Below are 16428 nucleotides of genomic sequence, written 5' to 3'. Positions count from 1 at the left end.
CCTGAGTTTGTGTGAACTTTATGCAAAGACAAGGGGTGAATATGTTTACAGATTTGTCTAGAACAGGCCTCTTTTTTTTTAAATTGTATTTATTTATTAATTCATTCATATTACATCTCAATTGTTATCCCATACCTTCTATTATCCCATTCCTCCCTCCCTCCCACTTTCACCCCATTCCCTTCCCCTACAGCTGTGACTGAGGGGGACCTCCTCCCCCTGTACATGATCATAGGGTATAAAGTCTCTTCTTGGTAGCCTGCTATCCTTCCCGTGAGAGCCACTGGGCCTCCCCATCAAGAGGCATCAGAGTTCATGTGAAAGTCAGTCCCCACTCTTCACTCATCTGTAGAGAATGTCCTATCCCTTGGCTAGATCTGGGTAAGGGTTCAATGTTTACCGCACGTAGTGTCCTTGGTTGGTGCCACAGTTTGTGCAGAACCCCTGGTCCCAGATCCGCCAATCATTGTGTAGAACAGGCCTCTTTAGTCTAATGCTATTCTCTGTATTCACAGACTTAACAGAACTGTTGATGTTGAGTTCTTATAATTATCAATGTCATCAGCACCATCATTATCACCATTATCACTACATCATTATTTTGGCAAGGAGAAGTAACTGAAAATAACACCTGTGGATTGCTTGACTGCAAAAGAATAGTGAAGAAACAGAGAGTAGCTTAGCTGCCTGGAGCTAGAGGTGTGGGGACTAGGCGAGGCAAATGAGGGTTAACAGGTGCTAGAGGTTTTGTTGTTGTAGTTGTTTGTTTTCAGAACGATGAAAACGTTGTACAATCAGACTGGGCAATGCTTACACCATTCGGTGACGATCCTAAAAACCACTGAGCGGGACAGCTTTAAATGAGTGAATTTCGTGCTATAAGAATTACATCTCAGCAATGCTGTTAAGACTTTAGATGGAGAGAGATCAAACAGAATTACAGCGTGGAGCTCTTCCTGATTACTTGCGCCAAACTTAAGCAGATCCAAGATTCTCACCACCAGTCACCCGGAACAAACTCCCCTAAGAGCCAAGCCCATCCCCTGAGAAATGTCTCTGTGCTGTGGGCAGCTCATGCTGTAAAGGGATCAGCAGCCATGGGGATGGCCCATTTGGGCCACATGCTCTCCCTTCCTGTCTATATGGAATGCTAGGCCCTTGGTCCTTTCTTTTCTTTTTTTTTTTTTTAACACTAACCTTGATGCTTACTGAAGTTGCTATGGAGAAGCAATGGCTGAAGATGAACACACCCAGTTATCCACATTTCCTGGCGCGTCTTTTGTGAGTTGGTAGCATGATTAAAAGTTAAGCTGCGCCAGGCTAAGGATGAGATTTCTGCCCACTGATCATTTCTTTCTCATCGTCTTTGGACAAATTGGATTTATGGCCTGAATATGAGTGGTAATTTGTGGGGTTGGTTTTTTTTTTAATCTTTTCTGTCATCTTTTTTTTTTACTTTGGCAAATAGACCATAGTTTAGTGATTTTTGAAACAGTGACACAGATGGCACATGTGAGAAGACTAACTTTGTAGTCACAAGCATAGGTTATCTGAGTTGACTCAACTATTAAAAATAACTGAAGTTTGGTTTTGGGTTTGTTTGGTTGGTTGTTTGGTTGTTTGGTTGGTTTTGTTTTGTTTTTTGTTTTTGTTTTTGTTTTTTGGGTTTTTTGTTTGTTTGTTTTTATTTTTATTTTTTATTTTTTTTGAGGCGGGGTTTCCCTAAGTAGCTTGGCTGTCCTGGATTGGTTTGTAGACTAGGCTGGCCTTGAACTTACAATGAGCTGCCTGCCTCTGACTCCTCGAGTGCTGGTATTACAGGCATGTGCCACCATGCCTGGCTGGAAATAACTGAAGTTTTTAAAGTATGATAATAATTTACCTTGTAATGAAGGTTTGAAAAAAAGAACTATTTTAATCATCACAGTAGTGGCAGAAATGCTAATTGGTGGCCTTAAATGTTCATTAGAACTTTTTTGTTGTTTGTTTTTTGAGACAGGGTTTCTCTGTGTAGCCCTGGCTGTACTGGAAGTGACTCTGTAGACCAGGCTGGCCTCGAACTCACAGAGATCCACCTGCCTCTGCCTCCCAAGTGCTGGCATTAAAGGCGTGCGCCACCACTGCTGAGCATTCTTTAGATCTTGATAGTCATACTCCCATCAATTTATTTCAAAGAAATGGGCTGGAGAGATGGCTCAGAGGTTAAGAGCACTGTCTGCTCTTCCAGAGGTCCTGAGTTCAATTCCCAGCAACCATGTGGTAGCTCACAACCATTTATAAAGAGATCTGTGCCCTCTTCTGGTGTTCAGGCATACAGGCAGGCCAACACTGTATATGTAATAAATAAATAAGTAAATAAATAAATAAAAACAAATAAACAAATAATCAAAGTAACATAAAATGTTTACCTCAGCATACCTCCAGTGACCAACATTTAGAGAAATGCTTAAATTGTTTGATAACACTAAATGATAGGATATTTGGCTAAAATTCACTTTTTGAAATCCACTTGGTGTCAGGTAAGTAAAGTGTAATACCAAAATGGTTAGTAGTAATGGATACTTTTATAAATGTATGAAGAGGGGCCAGCAAGATGGCTCAGTAGGTAAAGGGGTTTGTCCCACAGGCATAATGATGTGAATGTGTATATGTGCCTGTGCACATACACAAGCACACCCAAATTAATGTTGTTAACTAAAAAAAAAAAAAACCTTTCATATTAAAAACAACAAGTGTATACACAAGCCAAAGATATCGGCATGTGCTTGTAATCCCAGCACTTGGGCTGAAAAACTGCTAGTTCAAGGGTAGCTGGGGTTACAGAGCCAGACCCAGCCCCCCACACCCCCGCAAAAGAAAAAGAAAGGAAGATATGAATGAACATATAACGGACAGGGAGCAGGCATGAGCAGACGTGGTGCTTTTATGTTGGTAATGACTGTTTTTCTAAAGATTTATAATTTTGGAATGTCCTTCGATATGCAGTAACTCCCCCTATTTCAATGTTAGTTTTAATGATTTTAGACCAAAGCTTCCTTAAAATAGAATCTTACTCTCCCTTGCCTTTTGGACTTAGATGCACTGAGGGAGTTTTGACCATAAACGGTTAACACTGTAATGGGGCCAGTTCTGTTTACAGAGCCTTTAATCCTTGGAGTGCAGAAGTGTCACACATTATTTTGGTCCTCTGAATAGTGACACTGAAGCCCTGGTGTGTTGGGAATATTGCCTTCCACAGAGGTGACAGACTGACCAGCAATTTCAAAACCATAGCTTCATTATTCCTTCATACAGTTAACCCAGAGGTAGGCAGTTGCCAGCACTGGGGTCTCCACAGCTCCAAACATCAGAACCAAGACTTGTGTGAATCTCCTGTTTCCCCCTTGTCTGAAGGAGTGCTGTTCCAGCTCCAGGAATCCCACCGACTTGGGGGGGCGGGGAGAGAGAAGAAATAAAAACAAAAGGGGAGGGGCTTGCCAACCTGAATAAAAGCCTTCAAAAATATGAGTGCTGCCCAGCAAACTCAATTATAGCTCACGGGCCAGAGTTCTGAGCTGGGGATATTGGGGGAAAGAGTGGGTTCATATCCATGGGTTCCGGAAACAGAAGTAGAAACCATGTCAAGATGGTTGGTACAATGTGTGCAGTTCATTCTTAGGATCCTATAAGAAGCAGTCCTAACTGATTTGATAAAAATGTATTCATTCGTCTGATAATCATCGCCAAGCTGTATATCAGAAACGCAGTCCATCAGGATGGCGTGGTGGCTCAGTGGTTAAGAGTACTTGCTGCTCTTACAGAGGACCCAGGTTTGGTTCTCAACACCCACACGGTAGCTCACAATCTTACATAGCTCCAGCTCCGGGAGATCCAACGCCCTTTTTCTGACTTCTTCTAGGTGCCCTTCAGATTTTCCAAAAATGCACTAACAGAACAAAGTGAACTTCTCAGTAGGTCTTGCCAAGACTTAAATGCTTCCTTTTGAGTATTATCAATGAATCAAAGTTGATCTTCATCCTTAAAAAAATCTGTTGTTCCAACAACGAACTGTAAAAGTTTCTAGTTTGTCCTCTGAGGTGTCTCTGAAAGGCAGTGTTCACCTTACCGGACAGGAACTTTCTGAAGCAGTGTATTGACTACTATTTGATTTTGCAAACTGCTCGAGACTAGACATCACAGTAACAGCTGCAGAGGGAGAGCTGTATTATACACACTTTGCTTGAAAATGTTAATTTAATAAATTTAATAATTTAATAAAATGCTCATTTAATAAATTCCTCTACAACATAATAAAAAAATGTTAGCCAAAGGGGCTGGAGAGATAGCTCAGTGGTTAAGAGCACTGGCTGTTCTTCCAGAGGTCCTGAGTTCAATTCCCAGCACCCACATGGTGGCTCAGAACCATCAGTAATGGAATCTGATTCCCTCTTCTGGTGTACATGAAAACAGAACACCCATACGCATAAAGTAAATAAATCTTTTTTTTTTAATGTTAACCAAAGAGCAAATTATTACCTTGAAATTGCTTATTATTTCAGAATTTCAATTTAGTTTCCCTCAGAAGTGATAAAGTCAAAGCATGCTAGCTAACCAACTACAAGCACCAAATAGACTATGGCCAGTAACTACCATGAAAACAGCACCATTGCCAAGAAGTGAGCTCATCCTCCCTCCTCCACCAGGGCTTCTGGGCTTCCTTGTCCTTCCTTCCTATGCCCCATGACTTCCTGGAAGGGACACCGGTCCTGCAAAGGAACCGTTTTGTGCTTGTATTTTCAGAGTTCCAAGCTGAAAGGTTATCAGAAAAGAGACGTGAAGCTTGGAGGCCTGGGACCTGACTTTGCGTCCGTCAGAGAAAAAGTAAGTGACATGCTGCATTTTCGGCCTTGGATATCTCTATCCGTCCTTAGCAATGTGGGGTAAAGATGCGCCCAGCACCAAACGCCAGTGCAAACACCAGAGGACACCTCTCAAAAACAGCCATGCTGACATAATAGAGTCCCAGATACTCCTGCTGCAAAATAAAGAACCGTTCTTTTATGCACTGCCCTTCAGTTATATTTGAAAGCCTCCCCCGAGAGGAGTGGGGCACATGAGTGTGGAAAGGGATGCATGTGCTCTGTGGTCGTTGGTCTCCCTGATAGAGTTGTCTTGATAACTTTGAAGTGGCTACAGAGCAGACACTTAGGATCCGAGTTCCCCAACCCCTAGGAAGTGCATCCACTTTATTCTCTTTCCTCGAGTGAAAGGAGATCTTCATTTAATGTGTTTGAACTGCAGTTGCACTCAGGCATAAAAAGAGTATAGTTCAAAGTTGGAAGCAAAAATGAAAATAAATTGGGTAAATGCAACAAAGAAGCGGCTGAATAGGATTTAGCCACCGCTGCACTCACACTGGATTCTCCTGGGGAAACATTAACCAGTTCGCTGCTGCCACGTTACCCTGCTCACCCTCCCGAGCTGCCCACCTCCAGACAACCAATGTCACTGCAAGAACTAGCGGTGGTTAGCTCACTCTGCTCCATTTCTTTGAGCAGATGCAAAAGTTAATGCAGCAAAAAGAATATGCAAAGCAAGTCAAGGAATACAACATGAAGACTCTCGCCCTGTCCAAACCGCAGACAGCAAAATCTGAAACTAAGTCAGTGATTTCTCGGCAGAAGGTAAGGCGCTCTCCCCAAGGCGTTTATTGCTTCAGTCAGAATTAAAGGGACACTTTGGTCACCTCCTCACCACAAGAGATATGTTTGGGACATAGGAGACATGTTTAGCAACAGCCATTCCTGCATTTACATGTTTGTGGATACAAATACTAGTGTAAACACACTCACACGCGCATAGGTCAGTATGTTGTCTTAATTTTGTCACGCATAGAAATAACATGGTGGCTTCTCAGCAGAAACTTGCAGTCCATCCTAACTGTAGATTTCATTCTCGATCATTAAATAACCTTCAAGGGAACACATCCTTTTGCTGTTCAGGTGAAATAAACAAACAAACAATAAATCAGTCCCTCATAATTTAAGCTCATTTCCCTATGTTTTTCCTCTGGTGAAAGGAAAAAAAAAAGATTTTAAAAACATTCAGAATCGCCGCCCTCTCAGATGCTATCTAGCAAAGAGACTGTGAGTGAAATATGTACTGCCTTGATTGGTTTGTTTTGTCCTACACAGCCTTGGGGACTCCTCACAGGAGGAACATGCGACCCTTTGGTGCCTTAGGAACAAGTGCTGCGCGTTCTCCTTCACCAACCATCATATTAATTCTTCCTCAGATTGATGACTTCATCTTCCTCACTGAATGCCCATGGCATCATTTCTTTCTTTTTCCAACCAAGTACACTTTCATGAAGAAGTTTATGATGACAAATCTACTGAAAATTCCCATAGCTTTCTCTTACATATGTTCATAATGGGAACATTTTTTGTGTTTTGGATTTTGTTTTCCCTTTCTGATACTTGAAAATACTATTCACTCTCATTTCCTCTGCCAATAAATTCTTACTAAAATACAAAGTTTAAGCTGAGTGGTGGTGGCGCACACCTTTAATCCCAGCACTCAGGAGGCAGAGGCAGGCAGACTGCTGTGGGTTCGAGGCCAGCCTGGTTTAAATAGTGAGTTCCAGGACAGCCAGAGCTACACAGAGAAACCCCTGTCTCAAAAAAAACAAAACAAAACAAAAACAGACGAAACTCAGGGCTAGAGAGGTGGCTCATGGTTAAAAGCATTCACTGTATTTACAGAGGACCCTGGTTTAGTCCCCAGCACCCATGTGGTGGCTTTCAACCCTCTGTAACTTCCGTTGTGGAGGATCCAGTGCCCTCTTCTGACCTCTGAGAGCACCAGTCATGTATATGGTGCCCAGACACGCTTGCAAGCAAAGAGCTCATACATATAAATAAATCTAACCGAAAGAGCTTTAAAATGCAAAGCCAGTTTAATGCCCTCTCTTTCTTGCCCTCTCCCCTTGCTCCTCCCCATCTCTTTGCCCACCCTAACCAAAACCAGATTAATGTGCACCTAAGGCAAAGGCTCTATCATTAACCACATCCTGGTCTCATTTTACCATGACTTAACCTTTAAAGCTTGGTGTAAAATTTTTAAAAGCATACATTTTTTTTTGGTATCTGTTTTCTATAGATGCAGTTAAAATTTACCCAGGTTTTCTTTCAAAGAACAAGGGGATGTAATGAACAAAGTTCTATTTTCGTCAGATACACATGACACCTTCAGTCCCTGGTGGCAAGTCCTATCTGGGCTTGTTTAATTCTACTAGAAATTTGGTTTTAACAAGACCCTCAGAAAGCTGTCAGATTAAACACATGCGAAATTTGTTTCTAAACACTTAGAAGGATCTTTGTCACAGTAAAAATCATCTAAATAACACAGCAGCTGCCCGCATCCTTCCCCACCTCCTTTTTGCTCCATAGCATGTTGTTTAGTGACTTATGTCCTTTAAACTACCCATTCTAATGTGCTGCCTGCATTCTCTATTCGATCACCATTTCTGCCCGTGTTACAGCAGCTGTGTCCATCCATATCATGACCCTCCCCTAAGACTAACTTGCCACTTCAAATGATGGGTTTTTTTTTTTTCTTTTTATGCCCTTAGGCTTTGGAATATGCTAAGACTATCCCCAAACCTAAACCACCAAATCTGACTGACCAAGCCACAAAGAAAAATAAAAATGTGAGGAACAGTGAAAAAGAAGGAAGCTTGCCAGACATCTCCCTGCTGGAGATCCTGCAGAGCAGACACGAGAGGGAGAAGCAGGCTGTGGCTGCTTTCAAAGTCCTTCACATTGTCTAGACAGTGGTTGGTGGGGATCAAAAACGTCGTGAAAGGGACCCAGAGAAACAACTAAACAGTTGCATCTACACTGAGTGGTGACCTGACACTGTCGCCTGCCTGCCTGCCTGCCTGCCTGCCTTCCTGCTGTCCTTAATGTGGGGCCCAGTCAGCACTGGTGACATGTTTAACCTTCTGGAGAGAAAAATACATAGAATTATTTATTTTTCAAATCTGTTAGAATTTGGGCTGGTACAAAGCTAGAAAAATAAAGCCTTTGATTTTATATTGGATCTTCTGATTTGTTAAACTACCTCTGCCCTTCTTCCACATAATGAAAATTCACAAGTATCGCCAAATAAATTTGTCTGCGTGTGTTTCTCTAACCCCTGAGAGACTGTGCATTCTTCAGTTTCCCTAAAATGAGTTTGGCTGACCCGGTCATGGAGGCAACATGTCCAAAATAACACTCTCAAATTTCAAAAGAGTTTTACATAAAAGTTATTATATGTAAAGTTGAAAATTTGAAGCTGCATCTAGTTGTGCATACTGAAATAGGGAAAAAAAAACCAAACCAAAAACCTAATTCTACTCTAACAGAGCACTAAGACTCAGGTATTCGTCACACATCCCACATGCCTAGGGAAACCCACCTCAGATCACTCTGTGGTCAAAGCCACTGACCCCACATCCGTAAATTTACTAAGCATCTCCAAATATTATTGACTGTGTGCACTTCAGAGTTTACTATGAGTACAAATATTCATACTGACTTTTAGTTTTCTCTTTTGAAACATTACCAAGATTCTCAGTCTTGAAATTACTAGAGAGCCAAGAATGGTTATGTACGTTTGTAATTTCAGCTCTTGGGACGTTGAGGCGGAGGAGGGGCATTTCCAAGGTCGAGGCTAGCCTGATGTGTAGTGATAAATAGCAATAGTCTGCCTCAAAACAACAACAACAAATTTGCTAAAGGATTCGCATTTTATCCCCTTGCTGGACATGGCATCCTTTGATGAGTATGTCCAGAAATGGGTCATTTTTAACAACCTAGAGCAAATGTGTGCATGTGGCATAAGGATTGGCTTTAGATATTCCCTCTTGTGCCAGACACTGGTGGCACACACCTTTAATCCCAGCACTTGGGAGGCAGAGGCATGCTGATCTCTTAGATCTAAGACAGCCAAGCCTCCACAAAGAAACTCTGTCTCAGAAACCTAAAATGAACACACACACACAAAAAAAGAAATTCACTTTCAAGTTTCAAGTCGTGTGTGTGCTACGTGAGTCACAGTAGGTACAAAAGCTCCCTGCTTGAACCGTCCTCTTAAAGCTGGAATCAGAGCTGATGGTCAAGAAACCCATTTGCTTGTGGACAAGGGATGTTGTTATGAATGTCAAATCCTCCCACCGCCTCCACGTTTACCTTCAGGAGCCGATGCTCAGGTGAAGCAGGTGAAGTGAGTTGGCAGACTGGAAACATCATTTCCCAGGGTCCTCCAGGACCAGGCTTTACCATCCAGCACATAAGACTCTAGGACATTGGTTTCAAGCTGTGGTCATGACCTTCTAGGGTCTCATATCAGATAGCCTGCCTATCGTATATTTACATTATGATTCATAACAGCAGCAAAATTACAGTTATGAAGGAGAACCAAAATAATTTTATGGCTGGAGGTCACCACACCGTAAGGAGCTGTATTAAAGGGGTCCAAGCCATAGGAAGGTTGAGAACCACTGCCCTACGACATTAAATTTCCTAACTCAGAGCCAAACGGCATCTAAAATACTTCAGCTAAAGACATGAAATAGTTTCTCAAGGTTTGGGCTTGAAGTCAAAGAATGAATCCAATGGGTCTTCCTGTGGCCTCACACCACCTCACAGTGCTAACATTCAGTGGAACGTCATTAAGCTCCCGTGGTCCAGACATAGAGGGGAGGAGTCAGTACAGTGAAGGACAAATGCTTTGTATCGCCTCCTTTACATTGCACAATATTGGCTTCACAAACTTGAGTGATTAATTTTATTGTTTATTGTCTCAGAAGCAACCAAACAAACAAACAAAAAAAAAAAGAACCTGCCTGTTGGGAGGCAGCCATGTGCACCACCATATCAACATGACATCAAAATCTTCTATTAGAATACATAGAGGGTTCACAAGAGGCTGGATGAGTAAAGGTACCTGACACACCAGTCTGGCAGCCTGAGCTCAACCAACCCCTGGAGCCCACAGCGGAAGGAGAGAGAACTGATTCCCGAATGTTGTCCTCGACCACATGCACATTGTGACACACACACAAACACACACACACACACACACACACACACACACACACTAAACAGACAGACTGAAAATACCACAACCTAGGAAACCCTTCAGTTTTAACAAAATTGGTTACTAGAATGAAAGAACAGAAACAATCAAAGACGCAAAGAAGCCAGGAAGAAAGGAGGGAGAGAGGGAGGGAGGGAAGCAAGCAAGGTCAAGGAAGAAGTTCAGAATTGAATGAGATGAGGAATGTGGCAGGGCGGATGGGGAGGAGGGTGCATTTGACCAGATGTTATATGAGCCATTGAAAGGCATAGGGTAATTCTGCCTGGTCCCTGTGAGCGGGTCCAGATAAAGGCTCTTTAAGCCATAATTCTCCTTATTACAGCCTTCCTTTTACAGTGCTTTTTCCATCTTAAGTTTCAACAAGAGCATCCTCTTACACGGAGCCTTTTTTTTTTTTTAAATACAAGTAGCTGAATTTAATGACAGCTGTCTTCTTGATATTGTTTTGTGTAGTAAGGAGTCTCTTGGGACTTATCCAGAAACCAAGTCAAGAAAAGGCAATATTGAGGAACAAAATGAAAGGTAAGCCTAGCAAAGGCAATGGTGCCTAATGGGTCCAATTGGGGCTTATTATTGGTTAATGAATCATTGTCAAAACATCACAGCAAACACGAGCGAGCACAGTCCCATCTTCAGTGAGAAAATGACTCTTCATCCCAACAGTTATTAACTGGGAGTTGTTTGAAAACACGTCCAGTAATTATAACAACACTGGAGCTAATTGAGAACTTTGAGCTGACGGCAAACAGCCTACAATAGCAGACTCGGTCAACTCAGACGGGGTTTCTTTTCTAATTACTTATTGAAAAATAGCAGGGAAGGAAATTGAATTTGGGTGTTAGTCTGCAGACACCAAGTCTGGCTAATTCTCCCTAAGTTGTTATTGGTGTATACACATACGTATACATAACCATGACGTTTATATCATGGCATATATTATTGTGACATTAGAAGTAGCCTTTGAAAATGAGAATTTCTTAAGGAAAAAAATTACAATTGCCCTTCTTATTATGGTCTCTTTAGTATTACTATTATCTATTGTAGTGAACCATAAATAACATGCAGTTCAGCCATCTCTCAGGTATTCACAGGCACAAGAACTCTCTTCCCTGAGGCTCAGTTTGGTTCCATAGTTTCTGTTGCCAGTGGCTGGAAACAGACAGAGGTATACAAATGCTCCATATGCCTCTCGTTATTTTCCCAGGAAGGGAAGGATTGAAAACCGTAGCAACAAAGTGAATTCTCTGCTTTAGGACAGATTTTGTTGTTCCATGATGCTCACTCTACACCAGTGATTATAAGAAATTGTCTATGATGTCAAAGAAAACAATACTATTTCTATACTATAAAGGGAAAGTTAAGGTGAAACACGCACTCTTTAAAAGTTACATTTAGGGGAAAAAAGTTACATTTAAGGGCAGGGGAAGTGGATCAGTCCTAAAGTAAGGGTCTGAGCTTGGATCCCCAGTACCCACACATCTGTAACCCTAGCACTGTTGGGTGGCAGAGCCCAGGAGTTCTGTGGACAGCCAGTCCAGCAGAGTCAACAAGCTCATGGTCAATGAGAAACCAGAGAACTGAGGAAGAAACCTGACTTCTACCCTTGACCTTCACACACACACACACACACACACACACACACACACACACACACACACAAACACATACACCCAAACACACACACACACACATGCAAGCAAGTTATATTTATTTTATATGATTTTTTTAAGTAGCGAGAACCCATTCAACATGATTGACAGCCAGCGATATTCAGACCTGTCCCAGTACCCACCATTTCTACACTGAATATAAGGTCCATTTCTACTCAATGGCTTCCTTAAGCAACAGCCTACATTCTCCTCCTAAAGGGACCGAGAAAACATAAATACCAATTTCTCAAGCAAATGGCTTTTAATGGAAGATTTTTCATCTATTCACCTCACTCCCTAAATCACACCACAGTTTGAAACAACCACAAATTGCACTGTTGATGACTTAATTTCGTTCAGTAAAATAACTGGAAAGCCGGGACTTCCCAAAATATTATTTTAAAAATACATTACAAAACTCAGTAAGATGTAAGATAAATTGGCTTTTCTTTTGAGCTCTCTAACTAGCAACACAGTGCTCTCTATAAAATATGAAGAGAGGAAAAGAAGAATTTGGTGGGCAGGTTTGTGTCTCCTGTTGCCTCTCCATTACCTTCTTATTTCCCCCTTGGAAACCCGGGTCACAAAAGTAATTAATTTTCAATAAGCTGGATAAGTGATCTTTGCTGTTACATCGCTCTAACAGGTTGAAAGGATGACAGCAATGGGAGAATCCTAGGCAAATTATTTAGTAAGGTCTTGGCATGCCTCCTAAGACATCACACACACTCTTTTATTGAAATGTCAGTTTGTGAGACCCACCCCATGGAAGAGAGCCAAAAAAAGAAAGAAAGAAAAAAAAGAAATGTCAGTCGGTAGAGGCCCACCTTCGTCGTGGGACTGCTAACCTGCCTTTCAGCTGATGCTTTGTTGTTGCAGCCCCCAGCTCCGTGTGAATTTGTGTATCTACATCCACACTCGCGTGCAAGAGAACGAGATACTAGGTGTGTTTCTCAGTTGGTTTTTCACCTTAGTGCCTTGAGACAGGGTCTCTCACTGAACCAGAAACTAAAATGCTTAGCTGTCGAGATCTCAGGAGCTGCCTGTTTCCACTCCCTAATGCTGAGGTCACAGGCATAGGTAGCCATGCCTGGCTTCTTCTTCTTCTTCTTCTTTTTTTTTTTTAAACGTGGATATGGGGGATTTGAACTCAGGCCTTCATGGCTGCAGAGCAAGAGCTTTGCCATCTCCCCAGCCCTGGGCCCCAAGTTTGCACCAACACTGTGAATGTGATTGTACAAAAAAAAAAAAGAAAAGAAAAAAGAAAGAAAACCCTTTCAAAAAAATTAATCTTTTGAAAAAATGTCTACATAGAGAAAAATCAGAGAATACTCTAAACAAACTCGGTCAAGAGTTCGGCAATGAATAATTTGGGCTCCATTTTTTCCCCTCATGGTAAATTCTCTCCCCATTTAATATTTCCCTATAGTCTTAGACATCCAAGCGGTGGTCAAAATTAGTAATGTGAAGCCTGGCTGGCCCTGCCTCCTACTCCCGTTCTGTCACCTGCGGTGAGGTGCACTCCTGTTTTCCCTGCACCCACACAATGGTGACACTTTGAAGTGGTGCAGATGAGGTCCCTAAATTTGTTGTCCCTACTTAAAATTGATAATCTCCTATGTTACAAACCTCAAGCACCTATTTTTAATGAAAGCTTTAGATGAATATCAAAGAACTATTTAGCTGTGTCTAATATTTTAATTAGATTATAGTCTCAATTTAACCCATTAAATCTCCTTTGATGATCCCCATATTTAGTGTTTAGCCTCAGATGCACGAGCTAATGAATACTGGACCTTTTGATTTAATGAGAATTTCGGCTCCTCCAGCCTGCACCTCTTTTTGTGTGTGTGTGTGTGTGTACCTTTTATTTTGCTGGCTATAGAATTCAGTTAATTGAAGGGGGTCTCTCACCATCACACATTAAGGAGTATAAATTAGCATCCCCATTCTGCCTGAAAAATGCAGGCGGACAGTTCTGCTTTGATCTGGGGAGTGAGCTGAAGAAGGCATCGGCCCCCTGAAAATGAGCTGATGGCCTTGTTATCAGAGCCCGATACAGATGCGTCCATGTGGCACAAAACACTTAATGTCTTAATTGGTCACCTTCCAATTCTGCCTGCCTCATTCATCCCCATCTCCTGAGAGCCTGCATATGTGCAAGTCGGTCTGTCAGTCAGTCAGTCTGTCTGTCTGTGTCTCTTGTCTGTTCTTCTCGTTCCCCCGCCGCCAGCTAGGCTACATACCTACATTTTAAATTAACCCCAATTCAAGGAAAAGGCAATGCAGCCACTCCTCAGAATCCAAGGGGAATCTGACCCAAGACTCCCCACAGATACGAAAAACTCTGTTCAAGCTCCTTGATTGAAATGGCATGGTGTTTGTGTGTAACTTCTGCATATCTTCCCAGGTGCTTTAAATGAGGTTATTTGTGACAGCTAACATAGCACAATGCACACGCTATGGAGGTGGCTGTCAGGCTGCATTGTTTAGGGAATGGTGACAAGAGAACAGAGGCTGCACGTGTTCCAGCAGAAAACAAATCTTTTCAGAAGCTGGTTGGATCCACAGCTACAGATTCCACCATCCAAATGCAGAGAACCAACTTCAGTGAAATGCCCACCCTGGAAGGGTTTTTTTTTTTCCTTTAAGCCACATCTACTTATTTTGTGTGTACATATGTGTACGAGCCTGTTCTCTCCTTTCGGCATGTGAGTCCTGGGTTTGGAACTTAGTTTATCAGGAGTGGTCACAAGAGCCCTTACCCACTGAGTTACGTCACTGGCCCACTCCTTGTGATTTCTACAAACATCTGGAGTTATTCAGAGCCTTCCACAGACACAATTCTTAGGCTCTGTGCTCCCAACCTCACAACTCCCATGGGTGCATATCTCTTACTCTGGCTTCAGAAGGGCTAGTCTGTGTTTCCTTCCTCTTACACAAAAGAGGCAATCGGCTGGATAAAATTATGGGCTAAAATACTTTGCTCCCTGTATAAACTTGTTCTTGGTGACAAATTTATCCCCCATCTTAATTTTGTACTTCATCTTGGCCACCTAGCAGACTGTCAAAAATCACCTTGGTGAGCCTGGCTAGCCTGTCCCCACCCTGTTATCTGGCTGTGAAGTCTTTCCCCACATCCCTAGCTCTAAATCTAGGGATATCACTCTAGTGATAAAGCGATTCCCCATATCTCAACAAATTCATTTCATTCCCAAGAGATAAAGATAAAGGATCAATTCAATTCCAACAGTGGGACAAACAAAGGCCATATATATATATATATATATATATATATATATATATATATATATATATATCAATTTCAGATGGTAAAACTTTTGGATAAATATGGTAGACTGAAAACACACACACAATCCACACAATCTTATTTCATTTTCAAGATGAGTCATAGGAAACAGTTGTGTGACACTCTTCTTGGGGAAATGTGAACACATGCTCACTTATCCCAGATAGGAAACCAACAACAGATCAAAGGACAGATACCACCATACATGGTGAGCCAATTAATTTTATTGGGGTCATTTACAAAAATATGGGTGAGGGGTTATTCACAGGAGCAGAAATGACTCAAAGACAGCTGCATCACCAAAGCCCACCCTAGCATGGACGACAGCTCACACAGCTGGGGGGACCTGGAGTGCACTGCACAGCCTAAGAGCAGCTCACTGGGTTGGTCTGACCCTTTTCCAGGTAGCTCAGCTGGTCTTCCTTTCTTATGGGCAGCTCGTCTGCTTCTCTTCTCTTTGCTTCCTCCAGGCTGCTCAGGCTGAGCCGCGTCAAAACACGGCTTGTCCGAGAGTCGTTCTCAGCTGTCTTTACAATCTATATACATGTTTGGAAAAGAAGTTTAGAGACTCTGGTCAGTTTCAGGGGCTTCCTGAAGCTTCCAGAAAGGATACAGGGAAACAGCATAGCCACAGTCGAGAAAGAAGGTGGGTTTGGATTAACAGCAATTGGCAGCTAAACCAGTGGTGTTTGCATTCTGAACTACTCAGAAGTAGTCATGAATTATTTCTACTTAGAAACACTATTAACAACCGGGCCGTGGTGGCACACGCCTTTAATCTCAGCTCTCGGGAGGCAGAGGCAGGCAGACCATTGTGAGTTCTACAAAGTGAATCCGGAACAGCCAAGGCTACAGAGAGAAACCCTGTCTCAGAAAAACCAAAGAAAGAAAAAGGAAACACTAGTGACGATGAGATTGGAGTAAAGATTTGCTTTAGACAGGGATGATTTCAATACTTTTACCCATCAGGCACCAGTTCTTAGAAAACAAAGCAAATTTCTCTCCCAAAGCAAGGGGTGTAGCTCCATGGTAGAGCTCTTAACTGATGTTTGGTCCTTAGTTCCAGGCACAGAACAAAACCCAAACAAGAGAAGGTACACAAGAAAGAAGATAGTATGAGAAAGAAGAACAGAATGAAATGAAAGGAAATCCCAGAGACGGAGTCTGAAAACAGAGCAGACTCCATCAGAAGGGTCTGTGAGAGAGATTTTTCAGGGAAATGAATGTTAGAAGTACGTGAGTATCTCAAGAGTAGGAGACAGATAAAAGAGTTTAGAGGTGAGTCACAAAGCCGGGCGTGGTGGCGCACACCTTTAATCCCAGCACTCAGGAGGCAGAGGCAGA

At 42.2% G+C, this 16428-nt stretch overlaps 1 protein-coding gene across 2 annotated transcripts in view; it reads left to right on the top strand.

The window, feature by feature from the left end:
* JHY (junctional cadherin complex regulator) overlaps positions 1-8131 on the top strand; it is a 61073-nt gene extending 52942 nt beyond the window's left edge. For both annotated transcript variants that reach the window (XM_084783591.1, XM_084783590.1), the window contains exons 7-9: positions 4780-4860; positions 5538-5663; positions 7613-8131. In XM_084783591.1, the coding sequence (XP_084639717.1) occupies positions 4780-4860; positions 5538-5663; positions 7613-7810 (405 nt within the window). In that variant the 3' untranslated portion in view covers positions 7811-8131. The remainder of the gene's footprint in view (positions 1-4779; positions 4861-5537; positions 5664-7612) is intronic.
* The last annotated feature ends 8297 nt before the right edge of the window (positions 8132-16428 follow it).

This window comes from Acomys minous (assembly GCF_964271855.1).
Source record: "Acomys minous genome assembly, chromosome: 5".
NCBI lineage: Eukaryota > Metazoa > Chordata > Mammalia > Rodentia > Muridae > Acomys > Acomys minous.
The sequence above is the reverse complement of the archived record's forward strand: the minus strand, read 5'-3'. Positions and strand labels throughout refer to the sequence as shown.